The sequence below is a fragment of the Saimiri boliviensis genome, chromosome 6 (assembly GCF_048565385.1).
Source record: "Saimiri boliviensis isolate mSaiBol1 chromosome 6, mSaiBol1.pri, whole genome shotgun sequence".
NCBI classification, from domain to species: Eukaryota; Metazoa; Chordata; class Mammalia; order Primates; family Cebidae; genus Saimiri; species Saimiri boliviensis.
In genome coordinates this window covers 87,142,930-87,170,109 of record NC_133454.1, presented here as the reverse complement: position 1 = coordinate 87,170,109, position 27,180 = coordinate 87,142,930, and the positions used below count along the sequence as shown (strand labels likewise).

The window sequence follows — 27,180 nt, the reverse complement described above, 5'->3', positions numbered from 1 at the left end:
GCCCTGCCCACCCGTGTGCACAGTTTCCAGATCTCTCTATTCTGGTCCCCACAAAAAAGTTCCAAACCTCCTCCCTACGTCTCCACGATCCTCTTCCTCAAACGCATGTGTTCAGGTACCACTTCAAGAGGAATACCACCTTGAAACCCAGCTACTGCCACCACAGGCCCATAGGCACACTTGCTCCCACGCTTCAGTGGGAGGCGACGACTCAGCACCTGCCACTCCAGCCTCGCAGCGGCCCCGCCCCACAGCGGCCCAGCCCCGCCCCTCCGCTCTCAGGCCCCGCCCCAAGATCCGAGGGTGCTGAGCAGGTCGCGGTTGCAGCTCCTTCCAGCTCCTGGCAGCCGGGCACCTGAAGGAACGGGTCTTGCAAGGACGCGGCTGGATCTGGCCCAGCCATGGACCGAAAAGTGGCCCGAGAATTCCGGCATAAGGTCAGAGCTGCGGGGAGCCCCAGGCTTCTGGGACTCCGGAGTCCTGGGCGCAGTGGGTGGAGGGTGGACACCCCGGCACTGCCCCTCCCTTTTCCAGCCCTCTAATGGCTCTGGGTGGGCTGGGATACCCGAGGGTGGTTTGGCTGGCAGCAGGGATCCCCAGTAAAGTGAGGGAGGGAGCGCGGAGACTCCGGGTTCAGGGACTGCTAAACGGATCCATCTTCCGCCAGTGTTTCTCCCTCTGCCTTCCAGGGGAGGGGACGGTTCAGGGTTTGGAATTCCTTCCAGCTTTGGCCGCTTCTCTGAGGTGCCCACTTTGTGGGCAAGTCCCTCTCCTACCTAGTGCCCCCAGCTCAGGGTTGTTGAGGCATGTGGAGAAAGTCTGGGGCAGTATCTGAGAGGTGAGGGTTGGGAGAAGGAAAACTAGACGTCTCTCTGCTTTTTGACCTCAGAACAAGAGTTGAAGCTTTTCAGGGGCCCCCTGCCGGCCTAAGGGCGTTTCTTAGGCCTGAGAAGTAGCTGAGGAGCTGGGGCTGACCGGTGTGGTGGGGAGGAAGGGAGGAGGTACTGAGAGCGTGGGAGCTGCCTCTGGCCGGCCGGATCCTTCAGGCAGAGCCGCCTCTACCCTGGTGTGTCCCACTGAGGGGCCTCACTAGTGGGATCCTCAAGGACCGTCACTGGAAGAGGCTGGATTTCACACAGGGCATTTCCAGAATAATTCCCGAAGCTGTGCAGAATCTGCTGAGGCCCTGAGACCAAAGAGGAACATCGAAGAGACCCAGTCGACCTCCCCACCAGGCCCTAGGATGCCTCTGAGTCTCGGGATGAAGCCAGGGGTATCTGGAGCTCCCTACAGGCCCTGCCTGAGGAGCACATAACTATTAATAACTGTGTGACCCCAGGCTCTCCCATGCCCCCAGGGGCAGTGTCTTTAGACCAAGCCAAACCTCTTCCAGGTCTAAGGGCTGAGCTCAGGCAGGGGAGGTCAGGGTGCTTAACCCCTTCCTTCCCATAGAGAGGCCCATAGAGCCCAAGGAGCCAGCCACTATAGGGGCCACAGGGGCTTGGGGTCAAGGGCCCAAGGTCAGTTATTAATTTAATAAGCATGTTTTGAGCATCCTCACAGTCTGTGCCCTCAGATTGCTGGTGGTGTAAGGTGGGAGGCAGACCCTACACTGTAATTACCCATGGCTGGGCGCTGCATGTTGGGGCTAAGCTTTTTGTAGGGGCACAAAGGGGACAGCTCAGACTGGCAGAAGGCTCTTGAAAACAAGGTTTGGGACATCCCTGGTCCTGCTCCCAGGGGTGGGTGATAACTGGAGGTTCAGTAAGAATTTAGGGGCTGGCAAATACCAAGGGGAGCATGAGACAGCATTCACTGGTACATTCTGTTGCAAAGAGACATGTCAGAAGAAATTTCAGCCGCTAAGGACATTCTGTGAGTGTAGATTTCAGGCAACCCAGTTTGAAGGAGCTCAGCCTTCCGTCCCCCAACCCAAGTCTCAGGGTTGAATTTCACTTTCCTGCCTCTGGCCTGAAATAATATCAGGTCTTCTGCCTTTACTCTGTGGGGTATCTACTCTGCCTCTTTTGCGGGAATCACCTCCAGGGTCTCTGCCGTCTGACTCAAACTCTGAGTTTGCCCCTGTTCCTCTTCTCCAGGTCCCACAGGCTCCAAAGAACCTCAGACTTCCACGTTTCCTCTGCCCTGCTCTTCCTCATCACAAGAGTCATTACCTATTAATGTTCCTGTGTGCAGGCAGGGCAGGCACCATGTGCTAAGCAAGGCCCAGGCTGGACTTTGTACCCTGCTGCCTTGGAGACAGTAGCCTTCCCCTCCCAGGTTGGGGATCATCCAGGAACTGGGGAGAGAGGATGAAGCAGCAGAGAATAGAGAGGAGGCACACGACATGCTGGGAGAAATTTACAGCTTGCTGTTGTTTGCTTTGTAGGGATCCCTTCCTTAGTGTTTTGGAGCAAATGGCTTGTGATCTAAATCCTCAGTTGCTGGAGGTAATAGTTAAGATAATGTGTTACAATGGAAAGTGCTGTGTGACCTTGAGCAAGTTACTTAATCTCTCTGTGCCCCAGTGCTCTTATTTGTGAAAAGAGATAACAGTATTTAATTAATAAGGTTATCCTGAATGCTGAATGAGATCTACATGTGTTGGGGGGAACTTAATTAAATAGACCCTGGTACTTAGGGAGCCCTCAACAAATGTTCACTGTTGTTTATTATCTGCAGTTAGCACAACCGGGATCAAATCTTAGCCATGTTAATTTACAGGCTAAGACCTTGGCCAAACCACCTACTCTCCCTAAGTTTTAGTTTCTTCAGCTGTGAGATGGAGTTTATAGTCCTTACCTCACAAGACATTCAAGACTAAATAGCAGTTAAAGTACTGGCTGCTCTGGCCCTGCCGTCACCACGCTGTTTCAGCTGATACCTGGCGAGTGTCCAATGTGAGCCAATGGGCTCCAGGCATCGGCTCCTTCTGATTTGTGAAGCTATCCCAAGGCTGCCAGAAGCCCTTGCATGCCCTTACAGTAACTAGGAGCAGCACTGGGCCAGGATTTGGGGGAGCAGGACTCGGTCAGAGACTGTTTTCTCCCTTAAAAAACCAGCTTTCAAAGGGAGACTGCTCGTCTGTTCACAGCAGCTGCACATGGCAGGAACCTGGTTACTCATTTGCTTGAAGGTATTTATTGCCTCTTCAGCAATCACACATTTATGAGCATAGCTGGTGTACTCTGCCCAAGGTCAGGCATCTGAGGACTGGGTGAGATGAATAAGATCAGAAAGAACCACTGCTCTCTAGGAATTTGCTAATCATTCATTCATTCACATAGGCAATAAATATTGACTGAGCTCTTAATAGAAGCCAGGCAGTACTCTAAGCATCAAAAACCAAAACAAAGCCCTTGCTCTCTTAGACAGCATGTTCTAGTAGGGAAGACAGATGGTTAAAAGGAAATCGAGAAAAGTATTGTATAATGCCAGGTAGTGATAAATGCTATGAAAAAAACCAAACTGAGATGGAGAGAGAGAGAATCACAAGGTGGACAGTCAGGAGGGCCTCTCTGAAGAGGCGACAGCTGAGCAGAGACCTAGAAGAAGTGAGGAGAGGAGCCACAGGGATACATGTAGAAGAGTATCCCCGAAGCGCAAACGCAAGTGCGAAGGCCCTGAGGCAAGCAGGTGCCTGCTTGTGTGGAACAGCAAATAGGATAGTGCGTCCCAGAGGAGAGCGGAGAATGGTGAGAAATGGGTCAGAGGGCTGGTGGGGGCCTGGTAGGACATGGTCAGGTTGGAATTTTCTTGTGAGTGTGAATGATTTCCATTTAAAAGGCATTGCTCCAGCTGCTCCATAGAGAACCTGCTGAGGGGGCAAGAATAGAAGAGGAACCTGAGTCAGGAGGCTCCTGTAGGAGCCCACGCCAGAGGCAGGAGCTGACTCAGTGAGAATGGGTCAGATTCAGGGAACATGTTAAAGGAAGAACTGACAGCCTTTGCTGATGGATTGGTTGTGAGTGTCGAAAGAGAGACATCAAGGGTGAATCCACCTTTTGGGGAGAAGGAACAGGTTGCTGGGGACAGAGAAGAAGGCGGGGGAAACCTAGCATTCCACTTTGAATGCTGCAAGTTTGAGATGCCTGCTAGACCCTCAGGTAGAGAGATGACTGAGAAGCTGTAGGTCTGGCCTGGAGATAAGCCTCAGTAGGTCCTCAGGGATGTAAGTGTTATTTAAACCCCTGCAACGGATGAGGTCCCTTAGAGAGATGGTGCAGATGGAGAGGAGACTTAGGACGGAGCCTGGGGCACCATAACTTTTGGAGGAGAAGGAGCAGCAAGTGAGGAAGGAAAACAAGAAGGTGTGATGGACACTGGGTGAAATGCGGCAAACTAGCTGATATGACAAGAGCCTCTGAAAAGATAAAGGGTACTGTCTATGGCCTTGATGGTAGCGATGCTTTCACACGTGCACATTTATCCCCAAACTCATCAACTTGTAGACACTAAATATGTACAGCGTTTTACATGTCAGGCATACCTCAGTAAAGTGGTTCCAGAAAAAGAAAAGAAGGCAGGTGTGGTGGCTCATGCCTGTAATCCCAGCATTTTGGGAGGCTGAGGTGGGAGGATTGCTTGAGCCCAGGAGTTTGAGATCAGCCTGGGAAACATAGAAAGATTCCCATCTCTACAAAGAAATACAGAAATTAGCCAGGTTTCGTGCTATGCACCTGTAGTCCCAGCTACTTGAGGGGCTGGGGCAGGAGAATCAATTGAGCCTGGGAGGTTGAGGCTGCAGTGAGCTGTGGTCACACCACTGCACTCCAGCTTGGGTGACAGAGTGAGACCTGGTCTAAAAAGGAGGGAAGGAGGGAAGGAAGGGAGGAGGGAAGGAAGGGAGGAAGGAAAGAAGGAAAAGATAGATGATAAGAAAACAAGAGTCAAATAAAGCCCCCATCTGGGATGCACACTCTGAAGGCCTGGGAAGAAATGTGGCTGGATCTATTCATCCCACTAACATCTATAGAGGGCCGCTCGCTGTCCACTGCTGAGGATATAGAATTTATATCCACTTATTCTCACTTATTTTTACGTAACCAACACAGGACTTACTACTTGCCAGGCACTGTTCTAAACTCTTCATAATTATTAACTCATTAAATTAATACTAAAAAACAGTTATTAATCTCTCATAGTGATTAAATAACTTTTTTTTTTTTGGTCAATATGAAACTTTTGTTTTGTATTTTCCTGACAATTAAAGTGATACAAACCCATTTGGAAAATTTTGAAAATGCATCACACATTAATGTGTAAAGAAGATATAAAAAAAAAAAATCAGTAAGTTCACCAATCAGTTTAAAAAGTGAACTTTTTAGTGCATTTTTCTATAAATGTTTAGGTCACATTTTAGGCACTATTATGTATATTACTTTTTTGTTAAATACTGTATCAGAATCATTTCCATTACATGAAGAATATATCAAAACATCTTTTCCAAATAGCTGTGTAATATCCCATCGCACATGTTACCATGTTTCATTTAACTGTGGTCATTTAGATTGCAGTGAACATTGCTGTATAGAGTCCTTATCCACATATATGATTTTTTCTTGTGACTAACTCATTAAGAAGGGAGACAAATGGCATGAATAGTTTTAAGGATATTTACGTATGCAGCCAACTTGCCTATCAGAAAGGGGATGCCAATTTCTACTTCCTCGAGCAGCATATCTATACCAATGAGAGGTTATAATAGAATTAAACATCATAAAATTCTTTAATCTTCTCCTTAAAAAAATACATAGAATTTCATATATTCCAATAATCCCTCTTCTAGATATATATCCGAAAGTATTGAAAGCAGTATCTCCGAGAGATACATGCATAACCATGTTCACAGCAGCGTTATTCACGATAGCCAAGAGGTGAAAGTAACCATATGTCCATTAATAGATATGGAGATAAACAAAATGTGATATATACATGCAATGGAATATTATTCAGCCTTAAAAAGGAAGAAAAACCTCTCACATGCAACAACATAGATGAACATCAATGACATTAGGCTAAGTGAAATATGCCAATCCACAAAAAGGCAAATACCGTATTATTCCACTTACATGAGGTACTTAAAGTACTGAAATTTGTAGGAACAGACATTAGAATAGTGATTACCAGAGGCTGGGGGAGAGAAGAAGGGGAAGCTGTTTAGTGGGTTTAATGTTTCAGTTTTGCAAGATGAAAATGTTCTGGAGATCTGTTTCACAAAAAAGTAGAGATACTTGACACTACTGAACTTCACACCTAAAAATAATTAAGATGATCAATTTTGTGTGTTTTTGCTATATTAAATCTCATTTTCAAAAGAGATGTTTGTCCCCATTTTACAGATAAGGCAACTGAGGCACATAGCGGTGAAGACCTAGTTGGGGAAGGGGTTCTTTGTCTCTACCACCACATTCACAACCCAGACCCGTGTCTGGGCCACACCCAGGCTTGTGGAGAGACAGGAGGGTCAAGGGAGAAAGTTCAGCAAAGCTTGGTGAGTCCCATGGCAGAGTTGGGGACAAAGTGCTGTTGTGTGCACAGAGAATGATGTCTTCAGCTTTATGGGGGAGCCTAAGGAAAGACTTGACCAAGAAGAGGTGATATTTGGAGTCTTAAAGGTGGAGGAGAAGTCCACAGAGAGGAAATACTGCTGGTACCATCACTGCTAATGGCTAAACAGGGTGGAAGCAGTGATAGTTTGAAAAAAAGCAGAGGGTTTGGAGCCAGCAGGCATAGGCTGGAGTCTCCGTTCTGTCACTTCTCTGAGCCTCTATTTCCTCATCTGTAAAATAGGGATGATAACATTCACCTCAGAAGGTTGTTAGGAGATGAAAGATAATGCATGTGAGGGTCCTCAGGCAGCGGACAGTCAGTAGGGAGAGGCTGGCTGGGATGAGTGAGCCAGGCAGGAAGAGCTCAGGCTGGGAGGCAGGTGAGGAGACTCTGGACTCTAGAGGAGGGGACTTGGGCTCATCTGAAATGAAGGCAGGGTTCGGATGAGAGGAGGGAAGCGGTCCACTGCGCATAGATGGAGTAGCTGGGACCCACTTTTTTTTGTGATGAACTGGAAGTGAACTAACAGGAGGCATACCTGAAGATGTGTGCTGAGGACCAGTGGAAAGGTAGGGACCCAGGCCTGGGCCAAAGGCCAGAAAGAAGGCTCTAGACTAGAGCAAATGGAGTTCCCTTTTCATCAACAGATGCCACTAGGCACCGTAAGCCTGTGTGCATGACATGGCTCTGGGTTCCACAGGGAAACAGAGAACATGTTTGGAAGGAAGGAAAGAAGGTGTGGGAGACCTACTGTGTGCCTGGCGCTTCGAACATACCTGAGCGCAGGGTACTGGGAGAATGGTACACAGCAGGAACTCCCTGAAGCTCGTCCTCGGGCTGGTGCTAGGCAGAATTCCAGAAGAGAGGACACTATATAATTTTTTTTTTTTGATATTGGAAAAGTAATTTGATTTGGACCACAGGGAAGACTACAAAGAAAAAGTAATTGAGGTAATGGTGGTATTGTTACTGCACATTCAGGCTTTAGGGAAACTTCCTTCTTTCTCGATTTTCTTTCTTGGTGCCTTTTAATGCCTGAAGAGTGAGGTGTGAGCTTGTGTTTTCACTGAGGTGTGGTCAGAGAACAAAGCAGTGCTGTTCTCTTTGAGCGTCTCTGAGATATTTCTGGGTGGAGAATGATCCCTCCCTTTGTAGGATCTCCTGTGTAAAAACCAGTTTTCAAGTTTGTGATGATTTATCACTTAGATTCATATTTAAACAGCATTCTACATAAACCAGATCTATGTTTCCTGCTGGCTGTTAGGTGTATAGTGAATTGTTTAAGTGGACAAGTCAGACATGGCGGTAGATGGGATGTTGTGAGTGAGGATGAGGAGAATCCAGTGTGTCGGGGGAAGGATCTAGTCTGCTGCAGCTGAGTCCCTGGGATGTGCCAGAGGTGACACTGGAGAAGTGAGCATGGGCAGAACTGAGGACAGGGTTTGAGTAACCTAACTGGTGATGGTGGGTGGACATGGGGCCGAAGAGCTGAGCTCTGCAGCTGTCTCAGGAGACAGGTAGGATGAGGCCTCTGGGTGCAGTGGTTGGTGCTAGAGGGCTGCTGACAAGGGCCAGGAGCCCAGGACCCGCAGTGCCAGGCCCTTTTCCACCAAGACCATCTCCAGGTGATCTGTGCTTAGCCCAGGGAAGGCAGTAAAAGAGAACCCTAGACCCTGACATTGCAAATTCCCTTAATTTTCCACCTAATACACAATAAACAAAATCTAAGGAGGACAGCTGTTCACCACTGAAATCTAATGCTACAGAAGGATACATTTCTGCAAAGAGGGATAAGAGAGAACTTCAGTCCTGAGGCCTCAGTCAATGAGAGATTCCCTCTCCCCGGCCAGGTGCGGTGGCTCAAGCCTGTAATCCCAGCACTTTGGGAGGCCGAGTCAAGCAGATCACCTGAGGTCGGAAGTTCAAGACCACCCCGGTCAACATGGAGAAAACCCATCTCTACTAAAAATACAAAAAAATTAGCTAGGCACGGTGGCACATGCCTGTAATCCCAGCTACTCAGGAGGCTGAGGCAGGAGAATTGGCTTAAACCCAGGAGGCGGAGGTTGCAGTGAACCAAGATCGCATAATTGCACTCCAGCCTGGGCAAGCAGAGTGAAACTCTCTAACTCAAAAGGTAAAAGATATTCCCTCTCCCATCTTCTTTCTTGTGTCACCACCCAGGGCTAGAACTAGGCTAGAAGTCTTTGGTCAGGGTGTCCTCACTCCGGCCAAAACGGATGGGATTTTTATGCTCCTCTTAGAAAGTAGAACACTTGGGTTCAAAGAGTCATTCCAAAGATGTTGCGTTTTTCTCACTCATTATAGACCAAGCCAAGGTGTTTTCTTAACAATGCAGAGGAGAGAGATGGGGCTTAGAGACAAGAAAGAAGTTATTGAAAGCAAAGAGTTTGAAATTCTGGCCTAAAGGGACCTTGGGAGTTATTTCCCCTGCCAGGCCTGAGTCACAATCAATGGACGTGGTGTGGCAAAAAGAGCACGGGCTTTGGAGTCAGACCTGGGTTCACATCCTAGCTCTGGTTGTTAGCTGTGGGACCCTGAGTGAATTAACCTCTCTGATTCTCAGTTTCCTCAGCTGCAACATGGTGTGAAAATATTGGCCCCAGTGTGATAAATAAATGGAATAAAGCCCCTTAAAATCTCCCAGTGCCACCCCATGTGGGATCATGGGGGCAGCATCATTTTCCTTCCCCTTCTGTTCCCGTGGTTACCTCCCCCGCACCTGAACCATGTGGGCATACCAGGAAGCAGGCAAACAATTCCGTTCAATACTTCTTTATGGAGTGCTTCCTATGTGTTAGGCACGAGGAGTTTAGAACAAAATAGATGTCTTTCCCCTCATGGGATCTTTCTGTCCAGAGAAGGAGACAGAGAAAACAATTCACAGAGAAAACGAACCTTAAATTACAAATTACAGTTGACGCTGTGAAGGAATTGAAATGTCTCCAGGGCGTAGGAGTGGGTTCTGTCTGGGTGGGTGAGCAGGGTAGACTCTCTGGGAAGGAGCAGCCAGGCAGGGAAGTGGGGGAAGCAGTCCAGGCCGAGGGAACAGCATACAACAAGGCCCTGAGGCTGGAGAGAGTTCGGCCTGTGGAAAGAACGGAAAGGAGGCCTTTGTAGCCAGGAAGACTGGTAGGAGAGGAGACTGGGCTTTGGTAAGTCAAGGAAAGGAGTTTGGATTTAGGTTTGATTTGGGGTATAAAAAACTATTGAGCAAGCAAGCGACACGATCTAATTTATAAAGATATTTCTGGCCCCTGCTGCTAAGAGAGTTCGGACTCCCCTATCACAGTGCAATGTGGGCAGCCCAGGCCTGTCTCATGGAGGCACCCCCCCACCCACCCGACTGCCACACAGGCCTAGGCAATGGCAGTGAGAGAATCCAGGCTTTGTAGAGAGATGGGCTTTCGGAGGTAGCATGTGCAAAAGGCCAGCCTCCTGCCCTAAGATTTAGCACTGCCCACTCAAGCACATGTTTCCATCTCCTGTCTTCTAGCTGGAAGCTCCGGTTTTTTGTTTTTGTTTTTTTGTTTTTTTTTGAGATGGAGTCTCGCTCTGTCACCCAGGTTGGACAGGTGCAATCTTGGTCTTGGCTCACTGCAACCTCCACCTCCCAAGTTCAAGTGACTCTCCTGCCTCGGCCTCCCAAGTAGCTAGGATTACAGGGGCACACCACCATGCCCGGCTAATTTTTGTATTTTAGTACAGATAGGGTTTTGCCATATGAGCCAGGCTGGTCTCGAACTCTTGACCTCAGGTGATCTGACCACCTCAGCCTCCCAAATTACTGGAATTATAGGCGTGAGCCACTGCACCCGGCCTTCCTTGCACTGAGATAGGGAGAAAGCAAGGGTGCCCTTTTGGAGCAAGTGGGGTGAACTTCTGTAGCAACTGAAGCCCAGCTGTGGTTAAGCCTCCTAAGTTATTGTCACCTTTAATGAAATGCTCAGCCTGATTTTGTAGGGAAGGAGGTACTGCCAGATCTAGGCCAGAAATCTGCATTCTTTACTCCCTGCTCAGGCCAGAAATCCCAATGGCTGGGCCCAGCATGTCCTCTCTGTGGTGGGACAGGCAGACTGCCCCAGTCTTTTGGAACTCTTGGGATACCCACAGAAAGAGGTAACGCTGCTCTGGCCCTCTTCTGAGGACCAGTCAGTGGAGTGCATGCAGCTTCCAGCAGCAGCCTCTCTATGAAAGGCTGAGGCCCTGGGCTCGGAGGCTGGAGGAGAGAAGGACCCAGTGACCCCTCAAGCTTCCACCTTGCTCTGTTACCCATTCTTGAGCTGAAGAGAGCGCCAAAGATACAGTGTAGAGATTCACACTGAGCTAACTCAGGGAGTGGAATTCTGGGCCCCTCAGTGGGATTGAGGTGCTAGTGAAACAACTCCTGAACCCGACCTTAGAGTCCCAGCCACTGACGTCAACCAAGTTGAAATGATGTAACCTGACTCCTCCTGTGGGGCATGTGCAGGGGCCTGAGGAGGGGAAGGAGTGGCCAGGAAACTGACTAGTGGTCAGAACTCAGGGCAACCCAGCTAAGGCCAGGACAGTACAGAGTCAAGGTCCCCTGGCATTGATGTTACAGAAGAATTCGGTGGTAGGGGGCTTCTGGTGGGTGGCATGTGCCATCTGAGTGAGTGGCCCAAATCCTTCCTGAAAGCATTCATCCGGCACTACAGCCACCATCAGGTGAGACAGTGGGCATCTTCTGGCCACGGATGACACAGCCACAGGGGTGAGCAGCAGCACTGCCATGGCGGCACGTAGCTGTCCCATGGGGATTCACATATGTGCATGTGTGTGCATCCCCATGTGTGCACTTAGTGCCCCACCTGGGGACAAGGCTCAGCCTGGCCACATCTGGAAGGGCAGCCATACCCCTGTGGCCGCGGTGGGGTGGTCTGGATAGGTCTGATGCATTGGGTCAGAGGGGCAGCCTGGCCTGTGGCTTCTCTCCTCTCCTCAACACCCCAGTCCTGAAAAGCTGCTGGGGAGGCCCCTGGGGATGACCTCTTCTCCTTGTGGTCTGCTATGTGGTGTGCTGGGCCTGGAGCTGTGATTCTGCTGTTGGATTTTCCAGGTGGATTTTCTGATTGAAAATGATGCAGAGAAGGACTATCTCTATGATGTGTTGCGGATGTACCACCAGTAAGTATGCCGGCTCCAGCTCCCGTGGACCACCCAGGTTCCTCTGTCTTCAGGGAGCCCAGGGATGGGTTGCTCTGAGACAGAAAAGCTTAAGGGGTAGATGCTCGCTGCTCCTGGAAATCAAATGGACACACCATTTGTTCATTTATGCAACTATTTACACAAGTACTTTGTACTTGGCTTTGTACTAGGGGCTGGAGTATACTTGTAAGCAAAACAGATTGGTCTCTGTTCTCAGGTTGCTGACAGTCTGATGGAGGAGGCCATCTAGTAGCCAGATAGATTCAGTACAGCATGATGGTTGGGATAGTACAAGAAATGCCAGCTGGCCACCGCCCTTGTATCAGATGTCTCTGATCACCCACTTGCTTTTTGATTCATTCTGTGTACTTTATAAGCTCCTGCCACTGCTGGGCACCATGCAGAATCTGGGAATGAATTAGGTCCACTTTCTTTCCTTGAGTAACTTGCAGCCTGGGGAGGGGAGATGGACAGACACTACAAACACAAAGAACTCTAATATAAGTTACATCAAATAACTGCTAAGTAGAAGTAAAAGCAGAAATGTGAAGAACTGCAAGGGAAGAGGGAGGACCAGGAAGGCTTGAGCAAGGCTTTGAAGGGTGAGAAAGACTTGGGACCAGGCATGGTGGCTCACACCTGAAATCCCAGCACTTTGGGAAGCTGAGGCAGAAGGATTGCTTGAGCCCAGGAGTTAGAGACCAGCTTGGGCAATATGGCAAAATCCTATCTCTACAGAAAAAAATTAAGAAATTTGCCAGGTGTGGTGGCACATGCTCGTAGTCCCAGCTACTTGGGAGGCTGAGGTGGGACAATCACCTGAACCCAGGAGATCAAGGCTGCCGTGAGCCATGACTGCATTGCTGCACTCCAGCCTGGGCAACAGAGCAAGACCCTGTCTCAAAAAAAATAATATAAAAGAAAAGAAAAAGATTTTGGTAGGTGGAATATCGTGGAAGGGCATGCCAGGATGAGGGATCAGCATCAGCTAAAGTGTGGAGGCACCAGAGCAAGGGTATGAATGGGGATAAGTAATCCAGGGGGGGTAGGGTAGGACTTGGGAGGACATGGAGATCATAAATAGGCACAAGGCTGGAGCAGCTCCACGGGGACAGGTCATGGAGGGCCCTGAACCTGCTGAGAAGTGTGGACTTTGTCCTCTAGGCAGTAAGGAGCCATCAGAGGGCTTTAAGTCAGGGAGTGCCTTACATTGAGAAAAGATGAGACGGCAGTGAGTCCGCGGGCAGGCAGCTGCAGTCAAAGGTCTGAACAGTGTGAGGGAGGAGGCACATGAACTGTGGTGAGGCGGAATTGTCAGAGCCTAGCAGCAGGTACGAGTGGAGACGATGAGTGCGTGAGGAGTCGTCAGCATCTCACATAGCGCTTTCCCATCTGGAAAGATCCCTAGCTCAGAGCTAGGCAGCACTGAGTTTAAAATCCTGGCTTCATCTCATCCGCAAAATGGGTCAACAATCCCCATTGGGCAGGTTTCCTGGGGATATTTATATGAGAGAACAAAGCCTTCTCAGGCACTGGCTCAGTGTGAAGGTCTCTGGGCTTTTCAGGAGCAGTGTCCCCCATTCCTAAGCCTGGGCCCAGTGTCTGAAACAGCTTCCTCTAGGAATCCCTGGGTCCCTGAGGTGGTGGTCAGGAGGGAGGCTCCAGGCACTCTTGGCATCTCCACAGGACCATGGACGTGGCCGTGCTCGTGGGAGACCTGAAGCTGGTCATCAATGAACCCAGCCGCCTGCCTCTGTTTGATGCCATTCGGCCCCTGATCCCACTGAAGCACCAGGTGGAATATGACCAGCTGACCCCCCGGCGCTCCAGGTGCAGAGGAAGCCACCAGGATGGAGGCAGGGGGTGGAGAGGTCGACCTGGGATGGACAGAGTCCCCGGCTAGTGGGCGGGGCAGAGCTGGCAGTCGGGCTGCACCATCACCAACCTCTCCCATGTGGCAGGAAGCTGAAGGAGGTGCGTCTGGACCGTCTGCACCCGGAAGGCCTTGGCCTGAGCGTGCGTGGTGGCCTGGAGTTTGGCTGTGGGCTCTTCATCTCCCACCTCATCAAAGGCGGTCAGGCAGACAGCGTTGGGCTCCAGGTGAGCAAGCAGAGTCTGGGGCGGGGGGAGCCAGGGCCTCAGACCTCCTGCCTCCCCCTCACTCATCCACTAGGCTCTGTGGCACAACGTGGTCACCCACTTCTCTTAGTCTTTGGGTGAGAAAGAGGCTGGCACCTCCTGACGGGCTCATAGAAATCAGGCTGCAGGCAATTGCCTGTTTTCTTTAGTGAAGCTAGGATCCTGGCTGCTGGCTCCTTCCAGCTGCTGCCGCTGCACCTCACCTCACCTCGCCTACTTCCCAAGAGGAGCATAGCAGCACCAGCACGTGAAGTTCTGGGCATGTCGCCTTTTACCAGCAGGGAGAAAGAAAGCCTGGTGCAGTGTGATGCCGAAGAGCATAGACCCAGGAGCAGGGTTAGCTGGGTTCAATCCTGGCTTTGCTCTTCATTAAGCTGTGTGACTTGGTGGAATGACTTAACCCAGGGATTCAGTTTCCTCATCTATAAAATGAGTTGCTGATGGTACTATCTACCACGTCAGGTTGTATGAGTCAATGAATTAATAATAGAAAGTGCTTATTACAGGACCTGGCACATAAATGCTGTGAGTTTGATAAGTGAACAGAGAGAGGGAGATTTAAGAAGTGCCTGGAATGTGCCAGGTCACATGCTCACAAGCAGTCCTCACTTATGCATTGAACGGACGTCCCCATTTTACAGAACTAATAGAGGCTCAGAGGCCAGTAAGTGGCAGAGCCAGGATTAGAAACTGGGTCTCCTGACTGCCAAGCCCAGAAATCTCTCTTCGTCATCCCAGGTGCCTCTTCCTTGGGGTCCCTGCATCTCAGGGCCTGAGCAGAGATAGGCAGACCGCCAGGTCTCGCTCCTACCAGAGCCTAGAGCTGTGTTTTTGTGTGTCAAGATAAAGGAGGCCCTCGCACCATCTCCCAGAGCTTCCAGCGGATACGTTATCAACATCCCAATCCGGGCTGCCAAGCTGGGGGCTTCGAGGGGCTCGAAGACTAATGGTACAAGACACCATGGCGTGGGGAGTGGGAACAGGGAGCTGACAGACACTGCTTTGTTCTAAATCCCTGTCTCACGGCTCGCTGGTGGTGTCTGAAATTTCAGCCCTTTCATTATTTCTCTCCTCTGCTGCACATTTTCCAGCTCAGAAACGCCGCCAGAGAAAACATATAATGAGCTCTTCTCTTGGCGTCAGCTGAGGCCCTCTTTTTTCCAGGGCGAGCTCTCCTAGGACAAGCCTTTCTCAATGCTGCCCCGAGGACTGGGGGTGTTGGGGTATTTTAATGAGACCTGGAGTTTTACCTTCCTGACGGTTTCTCAGGCTTATGAATTATCGACCCTTTCTCTAGCTGACGGATTCATCTCTCCTTTGTGCCGCTGTCCCTCGCATCATCCTATCATCGTGGCCCTTGCACAAAGGGCCCTTTGCAGGGCCTCTCACGGGGAGAGGGGGAGGAAAGTTGATCCTGCAACCTGAGCCAGGGGCGGCGTGGGAATCATTCCGATGGGGGCTCTGGGCAAGTTCCCTTTAGGAACAAGACAGGGAACTTCACACAGAGGAGCTTGGGGGAAAAATGGCTGCATCCATTGACCTGTCTGGGGTTCATGTTTCTGGGGACATCTCGCACCTGAGGGCAGCTCGGAGAAGATTCTGGAAGGCAGAGGAAGGACGAGTTCAGATACAGTCTGGCTGGGCTAAAGACCTGTGCTGATTTGACGTGTGAGACCGGGTCCCCAGAGTGGGCTTGGACCCTCCCACAGGACCTAGGCCCGGAGGCCCACCCCCTGCCCTTGTCCCCAGCTAAAGATACTTGAGGGTTTTTTTTCAAGAATATCCTAGGTTAGCCTACGTCCTCTGCCTTACACAGGGCAGCCTGTGCCATACAACTTGCTGTATATTCCAAGCCTAGAACATTATTCCATGTGCGTTGGCTGTCCCTGTCATAACATGGACAGCATAATTCTTGCCTCTGTGTGGGACTTGAGGGCTCTGACAGGTGGCCAGGATTCAGAGAGGGCAGAGTGCAGGCAATGGCAGCCAGGCTGGCCAGGTGCCCTTCTTTTCTGCTTCCAGACACCCAAGAGACACCACTTGTCTATCAGGGAGGCCTGACTTCAAATCCCACAGCACTGTTTACTAGTGGGGTAACCTTGAGCAAGTCACTTTACCTCCCAGAGCCTCAGTTTCCTCATCTGATTAAAAACAAGAGATACAAATTCCTGCCCTGCAGGGTTGTTAGTCTGGCTGCTGTCCTGGAATTCGATGTTCCCAGAAACCTACAGAGTTCTTTAGTGGGCCCCCACCTCGGTGCCATTTTGAGCCCTTGGCCATTCCTGTCAGGTCCCTGAGAAACCTGGGTCTGTGTCCCAGAGTGGGGGGGGAAGCGTTCCTTGGAATAGTGAGAAGGCGACTCCATGGAAGTGCTATAGCGAGTAGGAGTTGCCCTAGAGGACCCCTCGGAGGCTGCGTGTCCTCCCAGACCCTATCTACCCAGACCCACAGGGAGGCCAGTTGTGTCCCTCACGTGTGCCCGCAAGGCTCCAAAGGGTGAGCATGTGTGTTTAAGTTAAGGTCCTAGCAGACCTGCACTGGCTGCAGATGGGATCCTCTCCAGGAGCCAGTCTGTGTTTTGCAGCTACTGGCTGTGTGACCTTGGACAAAACCTCACTTCCTCGGGCCTCAGTTTCAGCTGATATCTGAGAGTCCCTCCTCCCCTGTGGTTATTAAATGAGGAGCTCCAGAATTGATCCCCAGGGCCAGGGTGCCTGAAGAAGCCGGCAGTGTCCAGCAGGGGGCAATCTCACCTCGGCTCTGTATCCAGGGCTGGCCGCCCAGGGCCCTGAATCTCCATCTCACCATCTGCTGTGGCTTAAACCCAGCGAAGAGAGACCTGAGCCATATTCAGGGATCAGAACTAACTCATGATAGCAATAGCAATCATTTATTAAGCGTTTACAGTGTGCCAGGCACTGGCTGGCTTTACGTACACAAGTTCATTCTCACAGCAACCTTGGTATTCCCTGTTTTACAGATGAGGAAAACAGGTTCAGAGAGTTCAAGAGACTTGCCCAAGGTCACATAGCTAATAATAATAAGAGAAGGGATTTGAACCCAGCACATCTGATGCCAAAGCCCTGTGCTCACTCACCGTTCTTTGCTTGCTCCCAAAATAGGAATTCAGAGGTCAGGGCCACAGCAGAGTTAAAATGTTCATCAAGTTTCCATACAGTGGGAGAAAAAGAAATCATGTGTGTGTGTCGGTGATGTGAGCTTGGGTCGGGAGTTACAGAGGGTCCCCACCCCGACCTAGTTACAGTGTTGCAGCAATTAACAGAGACAGGGATCTGACTTCCTAGAGGCAGGGTGGGACAGAGTCCTGGTAAGAGCAGCTTAAAGCTGAGTGAAAGATCACCCTTTACACGGAATCCAGAATCTGATGGTGCCCCAATGGGATGAAAGGGGCACCAGAGTGAGGGTGCAGAGAGTTCTGAGTTCTTCTCCCAGCTCTGCTGCACACCTGCTGTGCCCCTTGCCCTGTCTTGGTTTCTCCATCTATAAAATGGGGCGGCAAGACTGCTTGGACATGCCGCCTGCCCTGGAACCCCCCAGCTGATGGAGGGTGGGTTCGTTGAGAGTAAGGCTTATTCCAGGGGGTGGGCACCCTTCCCTTTTCCGGAGAACAGGCCGGAAGCATCTGGTGGTGAGTCTGCCTGGAGGCCTGACGCTCACTCCACCTGGCGCTTCCTGCCTCTCTCTGTGGTCAAGGTAGGGGATGAGATCGTCCGGATCAACGGATATTCCATCTCCTCCTGCACCCATGAAGAGGTCATCAACCTCATCCGAACCAAGAAAACTGTGTCCATCAAAGTGAGACGTGAGTGAGGCCAGAGCAGGGCAGGGCTCCATGACGGTGGGTTCGGGTAGGCAGCCGGTGTACCCTGCTCCTGGGGAAGGGAGGGAGGGCGGAGGAGCTGCCCTAACCCCTGTGCCTTTCTCCTGCAGACATCGGCCTGATTCCCGTGAAGAGGTGAGAGGTCCCTCCTCTGCAGGCCAACTCTTCCCTGTGGGCCCAGGGTCCTGGTACAGCCCTGAGGTCCAGCTACCACCATGCCAGCCCTGCTCCTGGGCCAGTGAAGGCTGAAGGCTCCAGACATCGTAGATCAAATTTGGGTCATCGTTCCTCAAATATCTCTCGTTAACCACCCTCCCATCTATTTTCCCTTCCCATCAGCTCTCCTGATGAGCCCCTCAAGTGGCAGTATGTGGATCAGTTTGTGTCAGAATCCGGGGTAAGGGCCAGACCTCCTGTGATGGGGCTTGGGTGGGGTCATCTTCCAGGAGGGGCGGCCAGTCCTGAAGGGAGGGCTTGCCCTAGAGATGCATCCTCAGGGGCTTCACACAGGCCCCAGGGCAGCCAGCACACCACCGTGGAGCAGCAGTTCTCAGCTGGTGGTACAGACACATCCCCAGGGACTGAAGGACAATCCGGGAGGTGTAGGTTCAGCAGTGCTCGCCCTGCAGATCCCACAAGCTCAAGAGGCCGCTTGCAAGCATGTGGACACTCAGTGATTCTGCTCCTGTCTCTTTCAGGGCGGGCGAGGCAGCCTGGGCTCACCCGGGAATTGGGAAAACAAGGAGAAGAAGGTCTTCATCAGCCTGGTGGGCTCTCGGGGCCTTGGCTGCAGGTGGGTGGCGGGCATGCACTGGGGTCATTCGTGGCCAGTGCACCCCCGCAGGCCCCTATTCCCTCTGCCCTTCCTCACTGCCACTTCTGAGGAAACCTTGCCCACGAGGGATGTGACTGTCCATGGGTGACAACACTTCTTTGTTGGAGACAGGGTCTGGCTCTATCGCCCAGGCTGGACTGCTATTATTATTTAAGTTATTCCTGTTCCTTCCTTTCATTCACATTTATTCAATGTCTTGTGCCAAGCATAAGTGACTAAAAAGTCCCTCCTTTCTGGGAGACAACAGCCTAATCTAGAAGCCAACAACATAAACAGTTATAGGGTGATAGGGACTCGAATGGAACTACATTCTGGATCCAGGATGGCAAATAGGTGCCATCTCTAATCAATTAGTAGCAGCTCCCTGGAGTGCTGCTTTGAAAAGGATTCTAAAGCTGTATCCAGGCTTGTGGGAAAGAGCTGTGATCAGTTAATGATTTCTGCCACCAATCTAGGAGGGAAGAATAACAGTACATGTGCCATCCTTGCCATAAATGTCATAGGAGCACTGAGAACAGAGCAGCTAGCTTAGTCTTGGGATAGAATAAGGGATCTGAGCCAGGCATGGTGGTGCGCACCTGTAGTCGCAGCTAGTCAGGAGGCTGAGGTGGGAGGATTGCTTGAGCCCAGGAGTTGGAGGCTGCAGAGAGCTATGATCACGCACGCCTAACCTGGGTGACAGAGCAAGACCCTGTCTCTAAAAAATAAGAGGATCTGATGAAAACCTTGTAGAGGGGATGAACAGGAAAGTGCTAGAAAGAAAGAAACAACATATGAGGTGTATTAGGTGAGAGGTTGGGTAGGAATAATTACAAGGAGTTTTCTGTGGCTGTCACCCAGGGTAGCAGTGGAAATCAGGCTGGACGGGGAGACAGGTAGGCAGCTGAGGGCCTTCAGTCCAGAGCTCACGGGGGACCTGTGTCCTGAGCACTGGACATGGGTGACCTGTATCTCGAGCACACGTTTCCTGCCTCCCGCAGCATTTCTAGCGGCTCCATCCAGAAGCCTGGCATCTTCATCAGCCACGTGAAGCCTGGATCCCTGTCTGCTGAGGTGGGATTGGAGGTGAGTGACGCTGGGCCAGCCCCAGTGGGGGCCCACTGGAAATCGGGTCACACTGTGATCCCATGGTGACAGGGGCATGTGCCTTTCCACATGGTCCTCTCTCAGTGATCAGTGAGTGAGGAGGAGCCCACCCCCCAGAGAAGGCTTCACAGAGCAGGGACTTTTACCCCTTCTGCAGCCTCCCCCCAGCTCTGATAGTTGTTGGTCATGAGCTTGGGAATGTGCTAATAGTAATCAAGGAGTAGACATTCAGTGTCCTTTTGCATCGGACATTGTTCCACGCCCTTCACACTTCACAAGAACTCTGAGGATTAAGTACCACCATTATCCCCACTCTACATATGAGGAAACTGAGACCCAGAGACAGTATATGATTTCCTTCAAATCATGTCCCTATTATGGTAAGGCTGGGATTTAAACCTAGGTGGTACGATCCCAAAGCAGGAACCCTTAACCTTTTCTTTGGACAAGTTACTGCTTGTGTCTGTGCTTCAGTTTCCTTACCTATAAAATGGGGATGATAAAGCCTTTCTTCTAAGGTTGTTGTGTGGGTTAAAATAATTAAGACGTGATAGAATTGTGCCAGGCACACTGTAAGTGACCAGTGAATGTTAGCTATTCTGTTATGACGATTCAATACAGCCTCTGCTAAATGAGAAGCTCCAAGGTTCATGCATCTACAAACTGTGATTTCTAAAGCAAATGTCATCAAATTTAGCCAAAGAAATGAACATGTAATGGTATAATATTTGATAGCTGATAAGATAGTTATGAAGAGGGGGGTGGCAGGGTCAGCTTTAAGCCCTCCAGCACCCCACCAGAGCTTTCCAGCTGCTCCATTCATCACGGGGAGTTGAGATATAGGCACTTGAAGACCCAGCATCTGACCCAGAGCCGCTGGGGAGCTGTCCTGCGGATGAGTGAGTGTACAGACAGCACAAATACACTAATCCTTTTCCATTTCCCCACCAGACAGGGGACCAGATTGTCGAAGTCAACGGCATTGACTTCTCTAACCTGGACCACAAGGAGGTGAGCTGTGGGGGTCTTCCCCTGCTGGCCCTTGTCATCTCCACACCCCACGTCTCACCCCCACCACCCTCGAGCCTGGGGCCTTGGGTGCTGTCTGCCTGGACTGCTCTGTTCTGTCAGGCCTCGGTCCACTGTCCTCCTGCCCCCACAGGCCGTGAACGTGCTGAAGAGTAGCCGCAGCCTGACCATCTCCATCGTAGCTGGAGCTGTAAGTCCAGAATAAGCTGGTGGGAGCCCCTTGACCCTCCTCCCCAGCCCCTCTGACCTTTAATCTCTGCCACACACTCCCAGGGTGGCAGGTCTCCTTCCCTGAAGCTCTGACAGAGCAGAGGCAGAAGACTTCTGCCCAGCAAGAAGTTTGGGTCAGGGATCCCGGGAGCCACAGCGCCTGATGGTGCTGAGAAGACCGCTTGCATTTCGGCCCCCGGGGTGTGGCAGTGGATCCAGGTTCCCCAGGGGCTGAGCAAGGGGCCTCTTTCCTCCTCACGAGGGCCGGGAGCTGTTCATGACGGATCGGGAGCGGCTGGCAGAGGTACGGCAGCAAGAGCTGCAGCGGCAAGAGCTTCTCATGCAGAAGCGGTTGGCGATGGAGTCCAACAAGATCCTCCAGGAGCAGCAGGAGATGGAGCGGCAGTGAGTGCAGCCGGCCCTGTGTGCCCCACCCCGCCTCCCACCCCACCATGCGACCCCACCCAGCTTGCTTCCTGCCTGCTGCGTCCCCAGTCGGCTTCCTCCTCCTCCCTAGAGGCCAGTCCTCAGACCAGATGAGTTCCGTAGTAGGTCAGCGAATCCATCCTAGGCCTCAGACCACCTGGCCCCTTCCTCCCTGCTGAGCCCCCTGACTTCCAAGATTCCAAGAATATGGAAAATAAGCATCCTACTAGCAATAGGTTCTAGCTAGGATTAACTACTGCATTTAAACATCTAGAGTACCTCCATAAGGCTGGTGTTGTATTAGGGCCTTGTTTCTGTTTCTTAATTCCCACTATAGCCCTGGGGGGTAGATAGTATTAACCCCATTTTACAGGTGTGGAGACTGATACTCAGAGAGGTGAAGCCACTTATGTCCAAAGTCACATGTGGCCAAGCAGAGATCACCCCCAGGCAATCTGGCAAGTCCCCACAGGACTGCCCTGCCTGTAGTGATAAAGGCCACCCTGACCCAGGATGATTGAAATGATGGCCTAAGAGAATAAATGGGGTGAGCAATTCATAAATCAAAAACTACTGTCAAGATCCAGATACATCCTAGGCATTTAAAAGTATTTCATGGCTGGGTGTGGTGGCTCATGCCTGTAATCCCAGCACTTTGGGAGGCTGAGGCAGGTGGATTGTTTGAGGTCAGGAGTTCGAGACCATCCTGGCCAACATGGTGAAATCTTGTCTCTACTAAAAATACAAAAAATTAGCTGGGCTTGGTGGCATGTGACTGTAATCCCGGCTTCTTGGGAGGCTAAGGCAGGAGAATTGCTTGAACCTGGGAGGCGGAAGTTGCAGTGAGTCGAGATCACGCCACTGCACTGCTAGGTGCAGAGTGAGAGTTTGTCTCAATCAATCAATCAATCAATCAATCAATCAAAGTATTTTGAAAAGGAAGGAGGAAAGGCTATCCCCATCTACCCCATCACAGAGTTAGCTGGGAGTATTCCACTTGGCTAGGAGCCCCTGCTTTGCTCCTGGGGTCACTCCAGGCCCCACCTGTCATCAGTTACCTTACCTAGGCATGGAGTGTGGCCTTCACATGCATCTGCTTCCCTGCTCCCACAGCCCAGCATCTCTGTTCAGCCATGCCAGGCAAAAACACTCAAGAGCACAGGGCTCAGGCTTTGTTAGATAACATGGCCCACAGCCAAAGCTGGTCCAGGCCTTCTAGGAAGGGGGCTTGGCAAAAAAAACTGTTCTCAGATCAGGAATTCACAGTAAGGAAAAGTTCACTTCTCTTGCATAGGCTGAAACGTGACAATCTGCATTTGCGTTTCAGAAGGAGAAAAGAAATTGCCCAGAAGGCAGCAGAGGAAAATGAGAGATACCGGAAGGAGATGGAACAGTGAGTCTCCATGCATGCCTGTGGGTGGACACCTGTGTGCTCGGGGGAGTGTAGCCAGCCAGAGGCTGCCTCCAGAACCGGTTTACCTGGCTCTCTCAGCCCCTGGTGGGTCCTCCTTTATTCGTAGTAAAGCCCGTCAAATTATAGTAACTGGAACATAGTCTCATGTAACTGCCAAGGTGGGGTTCACACTCAATTTAGAATACAAGCTCTGGGGCTTTGTTTGATTCACCATGGCTAGAACCACAGGGTTTCTCCCAAGGCTGGTTGGGGCTCTCCAATATGCAGGAGGTGGGCCTATGAGGGTCCTGACTGCAATCAGCAGGCATGGGGGTCTCATTTCAGGATTGTAGAGGAGGAAGAGAAGTTTAAGAAGCAATGGGAAGAAGACTGGGGCTCAAAGGAACGGCTACTCCTGCCTAAAACCATCGCCGCTGAGGTGCATCCAGTACCTCTTCGCAAGCCAAAGTGTAAGTTTCATGCGCTGGGGGGAAAGACTAAGCTGTCTAGACAGAAATGCTGGCCCCTCTACCCTCACGACCACCTCCCAGGTGAATAGCCCAGGGTGCTCTGGGTTGCGGTTCCTTCGTGGAGGAGCAGCGGTGAGTCAGAGGTCATCTGCCCTGGCATCGAGGTAGGAGGACTCTGTCTGATCCCCTCGTTCACGGGCCAGCTCCGCATACTCAGCTCCCAGGTCCCCACACTGACTTGGACAGGCTGTCGGCTGCTGAAGGGGCAGTAAGAGCCATGGCAAAAGTGAAACTAACTCATGGGATTACTGTCTTAGTGTTTTGGGTGCCGGGTTCTCCTCCTACTTGGTTCTGAATAGGGGCTTTGGGGGGAAGCCAGCAGCAGAAAAGAGAGGAAGGAGCTCACATCAGAGAAGGGCTCTGGTGGTCCAAGGTTGATGCATAACTGTGGGAGGAGATTGCCAAGAGTCTTCAGCCCCTACACCCCTGTAGGTGGACCACTGTCACCCCCCTCCAGGGATCGAGGCAGACACAGGACTAGGAGACCCCTCCCAGGCACCCAGCTGTGGGCTGCAGCTGTGCTATCCTGGGGCCTCCGCTCATGCTCTCCTTACCATCGCCTCTCTTCATCTGTCCCATGTCCCCACTTCCACCTGCTCCCTGACCAACTTCTCCACACCAACTTCCAGAGGCCTCTTTAAGAGACAGCACACACTGATGGAGGAAAACGGGGGCCATGACAACCACAAGTCCAGGACTGCTGGTTGGGTCCTTACTCCCACCTTCCAGCTGTTTTGACTTACAGTCGAAACAGGACAGGCCCTACTCCCGCTGATTGTGCTCAGCTGCCCTGGGAACCTCCCGCCAGGGGCAAATCTGGACTCAAGGGCCCAGATTCCCCAACTTTTCTGTGGGGCAGCCATTCGGCATGTTGTGCTGGGGTCTGGACAGCTCTGTCCCCAACTTTGGGTCACATCTAAAACCTATGGGAATGTCAACCTGCCAGCACAGGCCACTTGCACCAAGGGAAGAGGTGCAGGACATCTGGACGCTTCCATTTCACCCCGCCCTGGTGCAGGCAAACAATTCCCAACACATTTCTTCCTGGCAGCAGGGCAGTGTCATCCCCTGGTCCTCTCAGAAGGACAAAGCACATTCTCATCAGCCTCCCCCGTGACATTCAGTATCAGTTGAGGTTGTGGCCAGAACTAAGTTCCTGATGAATGATCCGTGTTTTAGACGGGCAGCTAATTTGCTCTTATGAGTGCAATAGGAGCTGCAGGAGAGAAATCGATTTTAATTGCTTCTCATGGAAGTAATCCTAGTCAATTTGGTACCTTTCAAGAAATTGGGTCTCCGCTTCACAGCAAACACATGCTCTCAGGAGCAACAGAAAATAAAAACCCTTTCACTCGCTGGTTATTTATTTAGTGCTTTTTAACCAAATCAAGCTCCTTGAATAAAAAGAGAAAGAATTTTGCCTTTGCTCAAGGTAAATGTAATCTTAGGCAGCTCCACAAAGCACAGGATGGATGACCCCCACCTGCCCGCTGAGTTGGGACAGCTGCTGCCTCCATCCATCTCGGTATGCACCGGCGATTTAATTCTCATTTGGACCTAAGGCAGGAAATGCAGTGAGGTCCCTGAGCCAGCTCCCCTCCCGCCTCATTCCCTGTTCCCTGGGGGCTGACATGGTCTTGGCTGAGTTGGTCCAGCAGGCCTGGGCCCCAGCCAGTGCCTACCCAACCACCCTTCAACTTGGGGACCTAGCTTGCAACAGGCTATTCCTGACTCAGGCTTCTGTGCCTGCAAGGGATCAGCCCTGCATTTTTTAAAATAAAAGAGCACAGAGCGTCTCTTATCTGGAAAGTGAAGTCACTCATCCTAATGATAGGCCTGGGGCTGACTGCCCCCCAAGTCTGTCCCAGAGGGCTCTTACAATTGCTTCTTCCCACCTACCCATGGCTAATCCAGTAGTCCCCAACATTTTGCCAAGTCCTGAAGACCAGGAAACCACCACAGAAGCTCCTTTCCTTAGCTTAGGCAAGAGGTGGTTGCATGGAGGTGGGGGACGGGCAATCCAGTAGCTGAAGGATTCCTGAAAGATGGGGAGGGTTAAATCCGAGATCTCCAACCTGCTCTCCATATCCAGGGCCCCATCACTATCTTCCCAACCTCCACCACAAGAGACCCCATGATTTGGAAGTTGAGGTTATTTTCCTTTAAAACTATTAAATAATTGTGTTCCATTATTGTATTAAGTAGTCCTTGTTAACAAGGGAGCATCCAGGTTCCACTGTTGGGTAAATGTAATTTGAGCGAAGAGCAAAAGAACTTAAGAGGCTTTGCACAGGCCAATGGGCAAGTTCTGTTAAGCTTTTGAAATATTAAAAAGCAGCTCACAAGCAAACTGGTACACTACCTTCCAGGGTCCTAGGGAGGCCAGAGTCCAAGCCGGAAACGCTGGAATGGAGAGTTTGCTCTTCTCTCCACATTATGTCAAAATTCAGGTCTTCCTAACCACATGTACCCCTTTTACCTTTTGGGATATCCCCACCTCCTCAAGACCTTCAGCCTCCACCTGCTGCCCAGACTGTTCAGACATCCCCTGAGGACCCAGAGCTCCAAGGCAAGGGTGATAAGCAGAAGGCAGGAGGATCTGCTCTCCCGTCGCAGCGCCTTGTCCTCAAACCTGTGCAGTTAACAGATATTCCCATCCTCCTCACTGCACTTCCCAACCTTCAGCCCAACACCCTACAAAATAGTTCTCACACTGCCCTCAGAGCTGAGTTTCCTGTTGTTAGCCCTTTGTGCAGACAGAGAAATTAAAGCTGCCAAGGTTGAAAGCACTGTATGCACCAGCTCAGAGCGAAAAACCTTTGCTCTGCACTCCTGAACTCTGTCCCCTGCCCCTCACCTCACAGCTTCCCTGGAGGAAGCTGATCATAGGTCCCCACACTCCTGAGAAGCTTCTCTGGCCTCATGGTCTCCCAAGTCTCTCTTGGTTCACCAGCTTCCTCCTCTTTTCCCCGGGTAGATGATCAGGGAGTGGAGCCTGAGCTCGAGCCCGCAGACGACCCTGACGGAGGCACGGAGGAGCGGGGAGAGCAGGTTCGCGCCCCCGCTTTGCTCCCTAGCCTGGCTGCTCTGCTTGCCCTGCCCACCTCCTCCTGACCTCAGTACAGACACCCAGATTCAGGGGACCAGCATGTATAGGGACCGGCATGTATGGGGACCGCTGGAGTCTACAAAGCTCCCTGAAGCCCTGGCTTGGCCCAAGCACCGTACATAAAGCCTAGAGGACAGGATTCAATGGCCATGCTAGTAGATCAGCTGTTACACACTGGTACCACTGAACCGCTGGCTCAAGTATTTAGATACTGCCCAAATTGCCCTTTGCTGCTCTGGCCTCTCCTCCAGAACCCCCTAGACCACACCCAGATCCAGCAACTAAGGAGGTAGTCTCTGGTCCATCAGGAGGCTTTCAGCATCGTGTTCCAGCATTTAGGCTGGCCTGGAGTGGGTAATTCAGCCATCACTCTTGGCCCCAGGAAGCTTCGGATTGGGGGTATTACTCTGTGGAGCCGTGGCCTGGGGCAGGAAGGGGGCTGGTGCACTGGTTATCTGGCCTGGATGAGGATGTGTTTTCTGGGAGCACATCTCCTGCCCACTCCTGCTGGAGCCGTCCATCCCAGACTTGCCCCAGCCACTGCCTTCCCTTTTGGTGTTGAAAGCAGAGGACTTGGCCTGTGCTATGAGACAAGCCAGTTTTGTTCTGTTGAACAACAGTTCTAGGCAAACACCCAGGCTCCCTTTTGTCTCGAGCCATTTCTTGGATGGAGGGACCAGACATGGGTTAGAAAAGGCCTTGTTCTCTTTCAACAAGGCTTTGTATGTGAAGACTGTGATTTGGAAAAGCGTGTCCTTCCACAGGGGTTTTCTCTTTGATGTTCTGGCCCTGACTTCTGAAGCCAGTGTTCTGGGGAGAGGCGTCTGAGAGTGACCCAGG

The 27,180-nt window shown here is 51.2% G+C and overlaps 1 protein-coding gene across 6 annotated transcripts in view; it reads left to right on the top strand.

Annotated features, from left to right (window-relative positions):
• Nucleotides 1-290: 290 nt before the first annotated feature.
• Nucleotides 291-27,180, top strand: part of USH1C (USH1 protein network component harmonin) — a 49,373-nt gene continuing 22,483 nt past the window's right edge. For 3 of the 6 annotated variants that reach the window (XR_012518117.1, XM_010348700.3, XM_074401176.1), the window contains exons 1-14: nt 291-437; nt 11,654-11,721; nt 13,429-13,572; nt 13,704-13,842; nt 17,596-17,704; nt 17,833-17,857; nt 18,062-18,119; nt 18,421-18,515; nt 19,538-19,622; nt 20,595-20,654; nt 20,806-20,862; nt 21,145-21,287; nt 22,636-22,701; nt 23,047-23,171. Coding sequence is in view for 5 of the 6 variants with exons in the window: in XM_010348700.3 (XP_010347002.1) it covers nt 402-437; nt 11,654-11,721; nt 13,429-13,572; nt 13,704-13,842; nt 17,596-17,704; nt 17,833-17,857; nt 18,062-18,119; nt 18,421-18,515; nt 19,538-19,622; nt 20,595-20,654; nt 20,806-20,862; nt 21,145-21,287; nt 22,636-22,701; nt 23,047-23,171 (1,210 nt within the window). In the remaining variant the exon portion in view is untranslated. Of the gene's footprint in view, nt 438-9,910; nt 11,263-11,653; nt 11,722-13,428; nt 13,573-13,703; nt 13,843-17,595; nt 17,705-17,832; nt 17,858-18,061; nt 18,120-18,420; nt 18,516-19,537; nt 19,623-20,594; nt 20,655-20,805; nt 20,863-21,144; nt 21,288-22,635; nt 22,702-23,046; nt 23,172-26,208; nt 26,283-27,180 lie in introns of those variants that run through there. The other 3 variants (XM_010348664.2, XM_074401175.1, XM_074401177.1) reach the window with 2 other exon arrangements.